Below are 14,880 nucleotides of genomic sequence, written 5' to 3'. Positions count from 1 at the left end.
AAACCATCTCCCTATTCCGCCGCGGTCCTTTATTGCAGCATTTCATCATGCACCTTGGGTTCAGTCTCTTCCTGGATAAGGATTACAGGTAGATGAGACATGGAAAGAAAGAAAAGAAAGAGAGCTTTCCACACATCACACTTGACTTCAACGAGGTGCATGGAAGTTGAGCCGACAAGGGGGAGTATTGGGAGGTAGGTGGCCACTTATCTTCATTGCACCAAGAACAGTCGCTGCGCTTTCCTTCCTTTCGACGACGCTTTCTTCAAATGTGATAGTGGACCTAGTCGGCATGCCATCCCTTTCAATCCAAAGAGTTACAGTAAGCTTACGAATACTACTCGGCCGCAGCCGCCACCAACTTATCTACAGCGTTCTGCTGCTATTAGCCTCGGATCTCCACCGTCATTTGACCATGATGTAAGCCGTCGGAACGTTTCAATGGTCGTATCGGCTTGGGAGGGAAGAGGCATGAATAATTTACCCCACTACTACTGGCCTTGACCAATTGACCCAATAATCTTAGGTTACTTATGCTGATCTGATTGAAGGAGATGAAGACATGTTTGAAGACAGATAAACGAATTGAAGCATTTGAGAGGATGTAATTTTATCTTTTTCATATGGAATAATATTAAATTTAGATTACAAGTGGAACATTCGAGATCTAGTCTCTCATGGACAAATACTTGGATTAAGGATCATCAGTCTGATTAATATATTTATTTTTAATTTATATTTAAATATTTAAATATTTTAGATTTTTATATTAGTGATTCACACACAGCAAAGTTAATAGATCAGTTAGATGAACATGAGCATCTGTTGAAGCAGGACTGAGGACTTGAGGTGAAATGTTTGCGACTCGAGTACATAAGACAAGATAGATAAATGTTTGTGAACGTCTTAATAAATAATATATTTTAATGGTTCTTAGCAACAAAGAAAGAAAAACATATAATTCCTACCGTAAGGATGTCCCCATCCATCCCGGAAAGCGACTCAAATAAACCAAAATATAACCCAAAAGCTAACTAGAGAGATCAAAGAATGACCCAACCGCTGAGAAGATGATTAGAAGGCAAGCAGTAGCAGCTCCGACGCATGTCAGCTTCAAGACTCGCGTAAAGATAGAGCCGGTCTTCATCGCCGACTCCAATCACGAGGCAAGCAAGATGAGGCGAGATCCAGTGTTGTTCATGATCTTATGTGAGCGTTGGAGAGGACGAGGGAACTGAGCGATGGGAGACGGATGGCAGCTTGGCGTCCCCACCGGTAACGTCTCTCCCACTCCTTCTCGCTCTGGTTACGTTACAATGTGATTGGTGGTAGTCTTAGGCGTCCCAGAAGTGGCAGAGGGCATGTGAACCCTGGGCCCGCCAGTGGCCTCGGCGCGGCCGCCGCGCTAAAAGCCGAGACACAAGGCGACAACGGCGAGGGCAAGGGCGACGGCCACGCGCGGCACCGTGGGCGTGGCGTGGCTGACTTCCTCGCTGCTGTAGATCATGGTACTGTTGTTGCTCGACGGAATGCCTGCCGCCTCCGGATTCGAGTCCGACGATTTCTGGCTGTAAATTACAATGATGAAACATCTGAGACGTTGAAGCCAGCAACATACTGTAGTTGAGCGAATGAAGGGAGAAGAGACGGTTAAGCTACCTCGTGGTGCTGGGGCAGAAGGTGATGAGGTAGTTGGCGGAGGCGCAGGTAAAAGTGGAAGTGGCGTCGTCATAGGCGTAGCTGTACGCCCGGGGGCACGCGTTCTTGAAGAACTGGGAGTAGGAAGACGGCTTGCAGGTGTTGGGGTTCCCGTAGTCGCCACTGCAGCAGTACTGCGGCGACCCGAAGGTCTCGCACGCGCTCCGGCACGCCACGCTTTCGCTGCCCCCTTCGGAGGTCGGGAGCACCACCTTGAGGTCCGACGGGCAGACCCCATTAAGGTCCACCAGGCAGCCCGTGGAGCTGCAGGCACCGCCGGAGCCGCCCTGCGGCACCACCAGCATCGGCAGGTTGTATCCGTCCACGAGGCTGACGTCGTAGAAGTCCATCCCACCGCTGCCGTCGAGCGTGAACTCCGCGAGGGTGGCGGGGGGGGCAGCACCGCTGCCGGAGCACTCCACCGCGCCGGACCCGCAGTCGCCGGTGCCGCAGCTGAACTTGCCGCTGGCGTCGGCGGCGCAGAGGGTGCGGCCCCAGAAGCGGCCGGACCACGCAGCGGGCACGTCGAGGCTGCGGGACTCGCCCTGCTGCAACGCGAATCCCGTTATGGACAGCGGGGCCGTGCCAGCGCTCGAAAGCACGCCGGGCCATACGGTGTACTCGCAGTTGTTTGTCAAGGTGAAGGTTGCAGCCATAGCCCCTGCAAGCAGAGCACAGAATGTCACTTATCACAATAGAATTCACGACAGGGGAAACAAATTAGCACCATAAAAACAGAGCACAAATGTTACAGACACAGAAAGCAGAGCACAACAACAGAGATGAAGAGAGAGTCACCTGATAGCAAGAAGAGAAGGAACGAGAGAACGAACACGAGTCTCGCCATTTCGGCCTGTGTATTCTCCTCACACCCTCGGAAGGGACAGGACCGTTTGGAGTGAGAAGATATCAGGCTCCGGAGTGGGGGGAGTTCTGCAGGCAGGGGGATGTACGATATATATAGAGAAAAGGTCGGGAGTGGCCGCGGGGCCCACAACGGTTGGTAGCATCAAGGCAAGGAGACACATGAACTCATGGTTTTGTCTGCGACCGCAGCTACGAACCATGACGGTGCAATTGGAGTCGGCGAACGGAGTCGAGTTCCAAGACAAAGGCGGTGTGGGCTCAAAGATCGAAGACCTCTTGATGGGTAAAAGATAAGAGTCAAGCGTGAATTCGAGCAGTCAAAATTGAAAGAAGTATGCGTAATTAATATATTGTGTGATAATATAAGACAATTCAAAGTTCTAAGAGTAGTTAGATACGATGAACCAAGACGAGCTTCTTCGAAGCTTCGTTGTTCTTCATCATCCGATGTGGATAAGAAAAACCACTAACGAGAAGATGGAATTCCACGTCGATGGATCTTTTTCGTCGAACACCTGCGACTAACACCACCAAAATTATGGTGACCAAGACTACTTCCTAGGTTACGAACAAAGACGGCATTCAACATGTCAATCTTGCCCGCGGAAGCAATCTCCATGTTTCGCTACGACCGGAAGGTGCGCCAATCAGAGATCACCAGATGAAAGAGATTTGACTATTGGGTTTGGGTCAGGTGCAAAAGTCTGCCAATGAGAGTCCATTCAGCCGTGACATGAGAAAAACACTTGCAATTTGGTGGGTGAAATGCAATCGCGCCATGTTCTATAAATTCTAGACACAATAAAGTCATTAGGCTTTTCATAAAAGTCAAATCCACTTAAATCGTGTAGGTATAGATAATATTGATCCGAATCCTGCTGAGAAGCATCCTATGTTTCCTCCTGACAAAAGAACAAATTATCTTGCAGGGACCATCTTATGAGACTGAATACGCCTATGTCCCTCCTCAATAGCTTTTTCACATACTCAACGTTCCTGTTAGTACAGACACTTCCAGTTTGGAATCCTTTTGAGCAAGCATTTGATCCTTCCAAAGACTCTTTTCCAGTTTTCTTGGGGGTGTGTCCTTTCTTACATATACAGTAACTCAGATACTGACTGTTGTCAGTGTAGGCTGCTTGAGTTTGTTCATGCATCTTGAGCTTGAACTCAGTTGAAGGAGGCAGGTCAGGGACGCAAACTGAGATAGAAACCTTTACAGCCTCCTGCCACTTCAATTGTCCACACCACCGAAGACATTTTAACCGGACACCAAATTGGCCCTCCAAAGTCACATAAGAAAACAAACACCAGTATACATCTCTCTCTTTTCTCCTCTAGGCGTTGTTATCTTTTTCTCTAGATGTATAGGTAAGGCTGCAGTCAAATGTCCTTCTCTGCAACATTAAGCTCTAAGATGCAGTTTATATGACCTTGTGAAATGGCAGCAGCATGGTCTACTGCATCACTCTAGAATTCACGATCATATTTGTCTCTGCAGATAATATCTTTGCTACTTCTAGACCTCAAAGCACAGTTGGCAACTCACCAGGTTCAGCAACATCTTCAGAGGCCATAGCCATCTCATGAAGTTGAGCTGAAAAGGATTCAAGGTTTGAAACATTCAGTATTCTTCGTACCATAGCAAAAAGTAGAACAATGTCTTTATCTGACCAGTCTACAAGAAAGATAACAACACTTCTCTAATTTCTGTGAATCCAATGGACAAAATAGCTTGTCAGCTCCTTATCAGCATTAATTTCAACATTGGCAAAACCAATTCGACTACTTGCGGAGGAATACTTATCAACTTATTGGTAGCTCGATCCATGACTTATCAAAAGGATATACAAACGGAAAACAAAGTCATTTATCAAAAGCTGACGAGCATGGTCAAATAAGATGGGCAAGAAAAGCTGTTCATATGAGCAGTCACAAGCATGAATGTTCTAATTACATTTCCTACGAGATCAGGTGCAGTTCCATCACCTGTAGATTGCATGGGTAGAATGCAAGGCCGCAATACTTTTCTTTAGGGTTGACAATGTACCTGCTGATCTGACCACTTCCTTTGGGACTACCGTGACTAGGAGCCAGTAGCAACCAGATTTCTGCATGAGTGCCTGTACATCAGTAAGCAATATCTATACTCCACGCGGTGGATGGGGTTCGGCTAAGGCAAGAGACTGCCGACCTACCGGAGATGCGAATCCCAGTGGCGGGACCTTGTCGAGGAGAGTCCGACAGGCCACGGGTAGGTGTGTGAGACAAAGCGTCGAACACCCCTCGTGTCCACTTCCAATTAATGTGGTGTCCAACATACCGCCAGGGCGGGATGGCACCGGCCGAGGGCCACCGCCACGACGCCGACGCGCTTGGATGAGGCGGTGACGGTGGCCTATTTGCTGTGTGGAGGAGTATAGAGCTTGAGCTTGGTGCTTACCCATGTGGTATGTGGGTTGGAGATAAGTCATGTTTCTTTTGCGTCTCCTAACTACACGTGCGTGACCCTTCGACAGACAAAAGGCCCACATGTGCCATGTTACTTTTGCCACTCGAACCACCACACAAGCTTGTCATGCATAGTGTATACAACTACCCGAGTTTTCCTTCCAATCTCTTTTAGAGAATAGTTGATTGTGGCGAATGATTTATATCGGTTTAGGGTTTAGCCCGATTTGGTTTGGACCATGTGCATTTTAAGTTTTCAAGATATATTTGGAAGGACCTTAAGTTCTCAATAAGGTATCAACACGTACAAATATCAAGGTCCCATGGAAGTTTAATATGATCCCTCCGATATTTAAATTAATAATAAAATAAAATAAATATTATGAATAAATAATAACTGATCTTGATTATTATAATCTAGTAGGTCTTTTATGATTGGTTTAATTGGAAGGAATATTCAATGGTATGACCGAAATATTCTAAAGATATTTTATATTGGGTCAATGCTTATGTGGCTTGGTTGTTGACTAGAGTCTTGATCTTCTCGTATCGATTGAGTTGCCACATGTCAAGTCCCAATTGGAGTGAATATTTTTTCATCATTTGTCTCCTCCTTCCCCAAAGGTGTGTTTCAAGAGTTCTCTCATAGGGTTCTGAAAATATAGCCATATATCGATTTGGCATGTTGGTCGTTAGCTTCTTTGCTTAGAAGTCTTGATCTGCCCATCAAGCAGGTCAATGTCTCACTAGGTAGCTCATTAGGTGACTTCCTATGCTCAACCCGATAGAGTGAATTGAACAATCTCTTATACTTAACCCGAAGAGGATACATCAGGTAATATTAGATGCTTAACCCAAGAAGGGTTTATCAAACAACTTTCAATACTTAACCTAAAAATGATGTATCATGTACCTTTTAATGCTTAATTTGAAAAGGACAATAGTTTATGCTTAGCCTAAAGAGGGTGTATCTGGTAACCTATGTTATTTAGCTCAAGAAAAACATATTTGTTGCATCAATCAAGCTTTGATATTTAGCACAAGAAGGACGCATCAGGCATATTTTGATGCTCAACTTGAGGAGGGCATCGGGTACACTTTTGATGCTCAACTCAAGAATGCATCAAGTGACATTAAGTGCTTAGAAAATTTCAATCTCATGTCAAGAAGATATCTTCCTCCTTCTCGTGAGAGTCCCAATCTCTCATCCAATTAGTGGCTAGGGGAGTTAAAGTTTTGTCCGGTTGGGAAGGGTCCTAACTTCCTCCTCCTCAAAAAGCCGATAATGATATATCCGACGATACTAAGAGATATTCATTGCATACAAGGCTTATATGATCATGATTCTGCCTTGACCCTAGAGTATTTGAAATGCCTATATGTCCGATACTCCAGGTTGATGTCTCCTTCTACAACTAAGTATCAAATTGTGCTTGATGTGTCCATCTCAGGCTAAGTATCAAAATATGCCCAATGTACCCTTCTTGAGCTAAACATCAAAGTGTACTCAATGCGATCTTCTCGAACTAAGCATCAAAATGTGCTTGATGCACCTTTCTTGTACTAAACATAAAAAAATTGCTCGATATGCTTTCCTCGAGCTTACCCAATGCACCCTCTTTGGCCTAAGCATCAAATATGGTTTAATACATCCTTCGTGAGCTAAGTCTTGGAGGTTGTTTGATGCGTCCTTCTCGAGTTGAACATCAAAAGTTGTCCGATGCACTCCCTTGGGACAAATGTTGGAAGCTATATGATGAGTTGCCTAGTAAGACTCGTTGATCTATCTAATAGGACAAATACGATTCCCAAGCAAAAGAGTTGACAACCAACATATCGTGTCGATATGTGATTACAGAAAACTTTCAAAATACACCTCAAGAGGGGAAGGGGGTAGACAAATGATTAAAAAAATATTCATCTTAATCAAGACTCGACACATGACAATGTAATCCACATGAGGAGACCATAGCCCTAATTAACAATCAAACCACGACATCAACCCGATATAAAATGTCGTTAGAATATTCCGTCCACACCAAGAAATATTCCTTCCAACTAGACTAATCATAAAAGGCTCACTAGACTATAAAGATCTATCACTATTTATCGATAATAACTTAGCAATTTAAGCATAAAAGGAATCACGTCGAAAACTCATAACTCAATTTTTTTACAAGTCAACACCGAAAATCTACTCGAAACTTCTTTTGGAATATGAGTCTAAATCAAATTATATTAACTCGATTATCACCCACATCAATCCCAAATAATACTCACCACATCAACAGTTATCAAAAGTCAACCTTTTTTAACCATTTTTATTGGAAAAGAGGTCATATCGTCCAAACACCATCAACCATATATATATATGGATTGGACATTATCTTTTCTATTACACAAGGAATAGGTAATAAGTTTTGAAGTATTACAATTAAGATCATTATAAACCAAACATAAGATAAAGGGCTCATTCCGGTCAAATTAGTTGTACATAATCCACGAAAGGCATCAATCATTTACTCGAATCGTGGAGCCCCTTGAAAATCCATCTCCTGAACTATATCCACACAAAAGATGACTTGTGCAACTTTGTTTTCTTCATGTCAACAACAAGCATGTTTGTAGGATAGCATAAGTTGCGTAGATGCTAATTCTCACTCTACAATTTTTCTGTTCTCAGGAGAAATTCCATAATTTTTTCCTCAAGTTTTCTGCTGGGATTCAGTAGCGTAGCATCACCCGAAGATGCAATTGCAAGGAAAAATGAGGAGATCGACCAGCTCATTGAGGCATATCAATCCTCCACTCCCAAGTGTATATCTATGCAAGGTGGTCATTCAACAACAGTAGTACTCATCCAACTTGCAGAAAGATTCCCTATATAATGCTTTTTAATTTGTTTACAGACATTGAATCAGAAATCCATACCAACATCAACTATATCCATCTTCACCTTGTGTAACCCATGACTACTGTTGACTTGATACCAAGTTGGTATTTGTTACGATCCAATTATTAATAACAAGCATGAAGCCCCTGCTTAGCAAAGTTACCTCGTCATAGCCAACAGATAAATGACAGTATAAGATGCATCAAGTAAATAATAATTGAAACAGAATCCAGTAGCATCAAGTTTCCCTAAACAACACAAATGTCAATATTGTATGGCAGTTCAGAATTAAACAACACAGATGACATCTTCAGACTGTCAATTGACACAAAATCTCCAAGCACCAAGAACCCAAGAAAAATGCAGTAATGACTGGAGATCCAGATGCACCATTCTCATTCCACTACAAAACAATCAATTAACTGACTTGTCTACCAAAACTGTCGACTTTTGAAGAATTCCAGAAACCAATGCCCTCATGATGACAACAAATAAGATGGCCCAAAAGTTTGATGAATCTTTTGCTCCTAAGGCCATCGCCTGTATAAATTCAGTTTTCAGGAACTGTGTTCTCAGCCTTGTCTTCCCTGTAATGAATAATTCCAGAAACAGTAAGATATCAACAAAGTAAACAGCCACTTGGAAAAGGCTATTTCACAAAGGAAAAAACCGCTATCCCAAAGTGGATGTATAGAGTTATCTGAGTATGTGGATAAGCACATGCAAGTCGTGTGTATTTGGGATACAAGTAAAAGCATTTCCATAAACTTACAAAAGTTTGCAATCTTTGCTCATTCACTCCCACCAATCTATACACACCATTAAAACCATAGAAAAGTAGAACCACAAGAATAAGCACATGATGATGCAGCTACAAAATAAAATCCTCAGGATGAGCTTCAATAAAAAAAACCAAGTTCTTTGAATTTCTTAGTCCATTAGTCCTTGTCAAAAAATCTCTCCAAGACTAGACAACATGCGTCTAAGTGAAAGGAAAAAAGTTCAGCTCATTAACAGGTGACTAATAGTTCCTGCAGTTCTCCAGAGAGCCTCAAAACAGGAACCATTGAACATAAAAGGAAGATGACAGAACCATAACAAACGAGTAATTTTCAATCAACCAAAGCTATATTAAAGAGTCAAGCAAAGCTCGTGTGGACATCAAGTAAGATTATCAAATTTCATGCTTATTCATCGAGTGCATGAGATTAGAGATATATTGGAACAACCATGCATGGCTTAAGTTCAGAATTCTCAAATCATCCAGAACAAACAAAGCTCCTGACTTGAATCCACCAAAGTCAAACAATTTGACCCTAATCCAGCCATTTCTAGATTATGTGCATACTTAAAATAGAATTTTAAAAGCATACTTGCACCACTCTTTTGATAGTAAGTTCTAGATAATATGCAAGCTAATGTAAAAATGCTTTACTTTTACAATCGAATCATAGTACTAAAAGACTAGTATGTTAACTAAACAATGAACTCAAGTACTTAAGTACACCTTTCTTTCATTTGAAGCTTGAATAATAGGCATCTTTTCAATCAAATCATAGGAATTTGTAGGATGATGAAATTAGCAAATCTCCTACAACTGAAAAGCTTGCAAACACAAGAACCATTATTTTCTTTATGCATTAATAAAGTTAATGAGTTTAGTTTATTTTTTAGATTAGCTTTGGAGAAGCTTGTCTCCATCGAAGATGAAAATCACCCATTAGTGGAACCAAATGTATCACTAATGCAGATCCAATCACCGACATTGTCAAGGCTGAGAAGACCTAATGAAGATGAGAGAAAAAAACATGACCGACTATCAAGATGATGCCAACTCTCTTGAGCTCGTGAAAGATCCTAGCCAAGACAGATTTCAACACGTCGGGGATTGTGTTGATACCCACAAGATCAGTTGGATATAGGTTGACTTACAAGTTCAGTTTAGTTTAACTTCATGCAACAAAGAAGGAACCACAAATTCCCCTGAACTACTTACTACGTGAACAACATACCATATTGATAGGGAATATTCCAGCATCAACCTCGAGTTGCCAGCTGGCAATCGACATGGGACATGACCCGACATCTGATCGACACGGAAGGAAGCGGAACTGGCAGGTGACGTCCCTCCGACCGGCTCAGTGCCGCACGGGACTGTACAAGTCGATACCGCACCACAGGACTCCGGACGGACCGACCCACGCCGCATGGGACGTACGGGTCGATTGCCCACATGACTGCGTCGTGTGAGGTACCAATGGCCATTATCAACCGTCGTACTCCCGAGCCATCCCCATAGGTATAAATATTGATCCCCTATCTCGGGATAGGGGGATCGACCATTCACACCTTTCCACTTACTAACTTTTTCATCGAAGGAGAGTCGGGAATCCCCACGACGCCGACCTGTCGTGCAGGATCTCGGCATAGATCGAGCGCAACTCGACCTCACCTCGGAGCCATCCTCCCGATCCGACGTCACTCTCCCACTCATTCGAATGACCTTGTACTTTCAGGACAAGAACAAGCTGTACCGACCCCCAAGACACAGACATAAAGGTGCATAACACATACAAATCATAATAACCCATTCATGTGAAACTATATGCATGTAAGTGTCAATTTACAGTGAACAACAAGCCCACAAGCATTCTTAGCAAATTCTCCACATTGTTACTGCTTACAGAGAAAAAGATAAATGTGTTGAAATTAAATGAAGTACCAAATTAGGTTTTAGTTAGCATGGATAAATGAGCCATTATGGTAATGGCATGCAAGTGTTGATCCATTAGCTTCCTACAACCAAGACATGATACACAAAGCAAGTGTATGATATGTGACAGTAGTAGATCCGTATGATGCTCGCATCTATACTTGTTTCAAAGGTAAATCAGATAGTAAGTAAACTACAGCAAAATGAGCTGCATGCAAGATTCTAATGATCAGAAATTTATATATCACACAAACAAAACAGTTTTAACTTCAAACCGAAAGGAGAAGAATTAAGGACCAGACCTCTGAGGAGAAGCCTCAGCTGCCTCCGGCTTCCTCCAAGCCCTATCTGTGCGGCTCTCAGGGGACCTACGAGTCCCATTCGCCACCCCAATTCCGTTCTTGCCAAAAGAAGACCTTTCAGGAGGGATATCACGGATCTTCATGGCCTCCAGCTTCTCGTCAATCTTCTTCCAATCCTGCCCCTTCTCCGCCAATACCTCTTCTCGCGGACGAGCTGCTCCAAACGGATTCGAACCCTTGCTCTTCTTCTCGGTAGATTCTTTTTCCTGATCTTGGGCTTGCCCTCCATCGTTTCCATTCGACAACGGCAGCGAGCGGGCCTGCAACACAAGCCTACGCCTTCCGCCGCCGCTGCTTCTTTCCTCGTCCCTCTTCCATGTGTCGGAATCCGGGAGATCCTTCTTCTTTCCCCATTGTTCGGAGTCGGCTCCACCGCCGTTGGATCCCTCCTTGTTAAACATCTCGAAACCACCCATCCTCGCCCTGGGCACATCGAATCCGCCGCCACCGATTCTCCGCCCGATCGGGGGCGCTGCAGTGCTCTTGCTCGAGATCCAGCTGTCCGATTCGTCGGCCCGGGACTGCGAGTCAAAGAACCCCCCTCCTCCTCCCCTCTCCCTCCTCTCCGGCACCAAGGGCTTCTTGCCCGCCCCCCAGTCGTCGTTCTCGTCAGCGCGAGACGGCTCCAGATCCCGGCTAGATCCATCGCCAGATCCGCCAAACCCACCCCTCCTCGGCTCGTCCGAAACCCTAGACGAGCCCCAGCGTGCGGGGTTGGGGTCCTCCCCGGACGCCCGGCCGCGGGCGCCGTAGCCATAGCCGAAGCCGCGGGAGGAGGAGCGCTCGAGCTCCTCAGCGGATCGCTCGCGGGGACCGGTGGGGAGGTTGAGGAGCTCGTCGGAGGTGAGACCCTTGGAGGAGAAGGAGGAGGAAGAGGATAGGCGGCCAGCGGCGCCGTGGGATACGGGCTTGCCCGTGGTGAACTCGGCGAGGGAGAGAGTCTGCGCCTTCTTCTTCTTCTTGGGGATCCTGGAGGCGGCGGCGGCGGTGAGGGAGGGGAAGTCTTGCTCCTGCTCCGTCGGCGCCTCCGAGGAGGAGTCTTCGTTCTTGGCCATGACCGCCTCGTGCTCCTCGGCGTCCAACGCCCACGCGCCCGGTTTCGCCCACGCCGTCACGGAAGCCGCCATCGTTCTCGCTCTCGATCTTTTCCGCGAGCAATGGATCGGTGGTGGCAATGGCCAAGCGTTACTTGTTCCTATTTCTTTCCTTCTTTATTTTCTATTTATTTATTAATTTATTAAAAGGTGGCTAAGATAGGAAATCTGGAAAGGAGCGGTCCGGAAGAAACCGTGCGCAGGGTTGGGAAGAGTCGGCGTTAGGGCCGTGATGCGTGGAGCCCACCCATGCTGTCGTCTGTGGGCGGTTCGCAGAGCCGTCCGGTGTGATGGAAGTCGATAATTCCGAGTGTCGGCGTTGACTAACAAACCATGAAAGACGGTCAACGGAATTCACATGAACCCATCATTATTCAAGTTTGTGGGCTAATGATGTCGTCCGGTCACGTTGGGTCGAGGTCTTCTCATTAGCGATTCAAAACGTAGATTATTTACGCCCTGATTCCTATATTTATTCTCAACCAAGAAGGAATGATCCAAGAATTAAGAACATGATGATAATAAGAGAATGAGCCAACAATCATAATGCTCATAGAATTGCATACTTTGGTATTATTATACATTGATGAGAGTAAGTTTTGAGTGGACCAATCCTACATACCATGTGTGCAGCTGAGAAGTCGCATCAGGCCCGTTAAGCTTGCTAACATGATTAAAAGCTTATGGTGTTCTTCTTGTTAATTTGAAACAGTCGTATCTTTGTGATAAGTGATAAGGTATATTTTGAACTCCAACCATGTCATCACTCGCGCCCCTACCATATCGGTACTAGGGGGGACCCTCGCATGCCAGGTCAGGAGGTACCACCTCGCCCCTTAGGGATCAGTCACCGCGCCAAACCAACGTACGATCGATCCTTGCATAGTAGTATAGAAGCTCCTGATCAGCATCTGGTCAGGGGGAGAAAAAGAAAAAGAGGAATCAACCACTAACTTATTTAACGAGGGGCCACTGTCGGAAACCCCCTAACGAGGGCCTTCTGTGTAGGAGCTCAGCCACCCCGAGAAGCGCGATCGCCATGACTGAGAGATGCTCTCCCGGAAGATAGAGCCAGCACTCCAATCGAGAGACACCATCCCTCAGAGGACGCCACTGCATCCCGACTTCCTGACATAGTCGGCTTCGGCGCTTCTGCCAATCGATCGCGAACTCCCAACATCGACCCGTGGACTAAGCCGTGCAAACTCGTTAGCTACGGTGCATCAGTTCACCAACATTTTTGGTGCTAAAAGGAGTGCTGATGTCATAGGAGCACGCCAAAGGAGCTCATCCCGAGGGAGAACTACATGATGATCACCCCCCTCTCAGACTCGGTGATTAGCCCCTCCCCGTCCTTAGGGATAGGGGCATCCCGGCCCCAATGTCGGATCGCTACTGGCATCTGTTCAATGATCCAGGGCTCTCTCTCCTTGGATATATCGTAGGACACTCGGTGGTTTCACTCGAGGCGTTCCTCGGCCTGGCTAAGCAAGTACTAACCTTGGCGGGAATGATGCAGACGATCGTCCCACTCATTCCGCAGATCATGCAATTAGTAGCTCCCCTAACCAACCCGATACAACAAAGGCCAAGCAGGGAACAAGTTGGGATGGGAGAAGCCCGAGAGCAGATAGCAAACCTGAGAAGCCTCCCCGAGCATAGCGTGCCCGCACCCTACCGAGTTGCTCTACCCCACCCCGAGCACGATACCTTATCATCGGACTCGACAAATGACTCATTCAGGGTCCAGCTATCCATAGTCAACCGACGCCTAGATGAGTTCCAGCGCGAATTCCAGAAGTCGCACAGCGAGAGGGGCGAAGGCAGCTCGGGTGAATCCCCATTTGCTCAGGAAATACAGGACAAGCCTGTGCCGCTCAACTTCAGGCTACCGACATTGAAAATGTACGACGGTGGCTCCGACCCCGCGGAACATGTTGTCATGTTTTGGGTGCATATGGCCTTTTACAGCACCTCTGACGCCTTGCTGTGTCGGGCATTCCCGACTACCTTCATAGGACTGACACGAGCATGGTTCAACCGACTGTGCCCGTCCTCGGTCTTATCCTTTGCCCAGCTCGTGAGGGAGTTTGAGCAAAATTTCTAGCCAGTGTGCGACCCAAGCCTTCCATGGCCACCCTTCTCGCGTTATCCCAACGTGAAGATGAACCGCTCTCCTAATTTGTGGCGCACTTTGCCGCTGAAATCCGGGGGTTCCCGGATGCTCATCCATCTTTGATCATGCATGCATTTCTGATAGGCTTGAGACCTTTAATGTTCTTTTGGTCGCTGATTGAGAAGTCACCCGTGACCATCCCCGAGATGCTCCAACATGCCAACCAGTACATCGCCGCTGCAGCCCTAATGGCTGGGAGACGCGAGGATTGCAAGAGGCGCCAACCAGTTTTTACAAAGGAAACAATGAACAATCTTCATCCTTCCCTCGGTATCCCATTCTTGGAGGTGGGATGATCTGCCAAGATGCAAAGAGCACCAAAGAGTACAGATATACTTCCTCATTCCTTCCCACTGTATGGTATGTGCAGAGATAGTCTCATGTGAATGTTTGGAGAGTTAATACAGTGATTGATATATGCTGTGCATCAAACACCAAATCGTCCTAATACTTTGTATAAGGAAAGTCTTGTATATTCATAATTAGGTGGACCTTTCCTGTTTCAGTCTCAAGCATTATTCACCAGTTTCTAGTAGCGGCCTTCTAAGACCTTATTTAACCACGGCAAACATGATTGATTACAATCATGTTATCAAATCAAGGTTAATGCCTTACTGAAGACAGTT

The 14,880-nt window shown here is 45.6% G+C and overlaps 2 protein-coding genes across 2 annotated transcripts; both read right to left on the bottom strand.

The window, feature by feature from the left end:
• Nucleotides 1-894: 894 nt before the first annotated feature.
• LOC103975812 (pathogenesis-related thaumatin-like protein 3.5) lies at nt 895-2,649 on the bottom strand. The gene is made up of 3 exons (XM_009390903.3): nt 2,497-2,649; nt 1,660-2,359; nt 895-1,568 (listed from the first exon to the last, which is right to left on the bottom strand). The coding sequence occupies exons 1-3, from the start codon at nt 2,543-2,545 to the stop codon at nt 1,406-1,408; spliced, it is 912 nt and encodes a 303-aa protein (XP_009389178.1). The 5' UTR covers nt 2,546-2,649; the 3' UTR covers nt 895-1,405.
• Nucleotides 2,650-8,107: 5,458 nt separating this feature from the next.
• LOC135582923 (eukaryotic translation initiation factor 4B3-like) lies at nt 8,108-12,177 on the bottom strand. The gene is made up of 2 exons (XM_065094542.1): nt 10,925-12,177; nt 8,108-8,496 (listed from the first exon to the last, which is right to left on the bottom strand). Exons 1-2 carry the CDS (start codon nt 12,109-12,111, stop codon nt 8,460-8,462), a joined length of 1,224 nt encoding a protein of 407 aa, XP_064950614.1. The 5' UTR covers nt 12,112-12,177; the 3' UTR covers nt 8,108-8,459.
• Nucleotides 12,178-14,880: the final 2,703 nt, after the last annotated feature.

The sequence above is a fragment of the Musa acuminata genome, chromosome BXJ1-2 (assembly GCF_036884655.1).
Source record: "Musa acuminata AAA Group cultivar baxijiao chromosome BXJ1-2, Cavendish_Baxijiao_AAA, whole genome shotgun sequence".
Taxonomy (NCBI): domain Eukaryota; kingdom Viridiplantae; phylum Streptophyta; class Magnoliopsida; order Zingiberales; family Musaceae; genus Musa; species Musa acuminata.
The sequence above is the reverse complement of the archived record's forward strand: the minus strand, read 5'-3'. Positions and strand labels throughout refer to the sequence as shown.

Excerpts from the sequence above, each read along its gene's own strand:
- LOC135582923 (XM_065094542.1), bottom strand. The coding sequence starts at position 12,111 with ATGGCGGCTTCCGTGACGGCGTGGGCGAAACCGGGCGCGTGGGCGTTG. Across the intron at positions 8,497-10,924 it reads GCTGAGGCTTCTCCTCAGAG|GGAAGACAAGGCTGAGAACA; the intron begins GTCTGGTCCTTA and ends TATTCATTACAG.
- LOC103975812 (XM_009390903.3), bottom strand. The coding sequence starts at position 2,545 with ATGGCGAGACTCGTGTTCGTTCTCTCGTTCCTTCTCTTCTTGCTATCA. Across the intron at positions 2,360-2,496 it reads CCTTCTCTTCTTGCTATCAG|GGGCTATGGCTGCAACCTTC; the intron begins GTGACTCTCTCT and ends CTCTGCTTGCAG. Across the intron at positions 1,569-1,659 it reads TTCTGCCCCAGCACCACGAG|CCAGAAATCGTCGGACTCGA; the intron begins GTAGCTTAACCG and ends TGTAATTTACAG.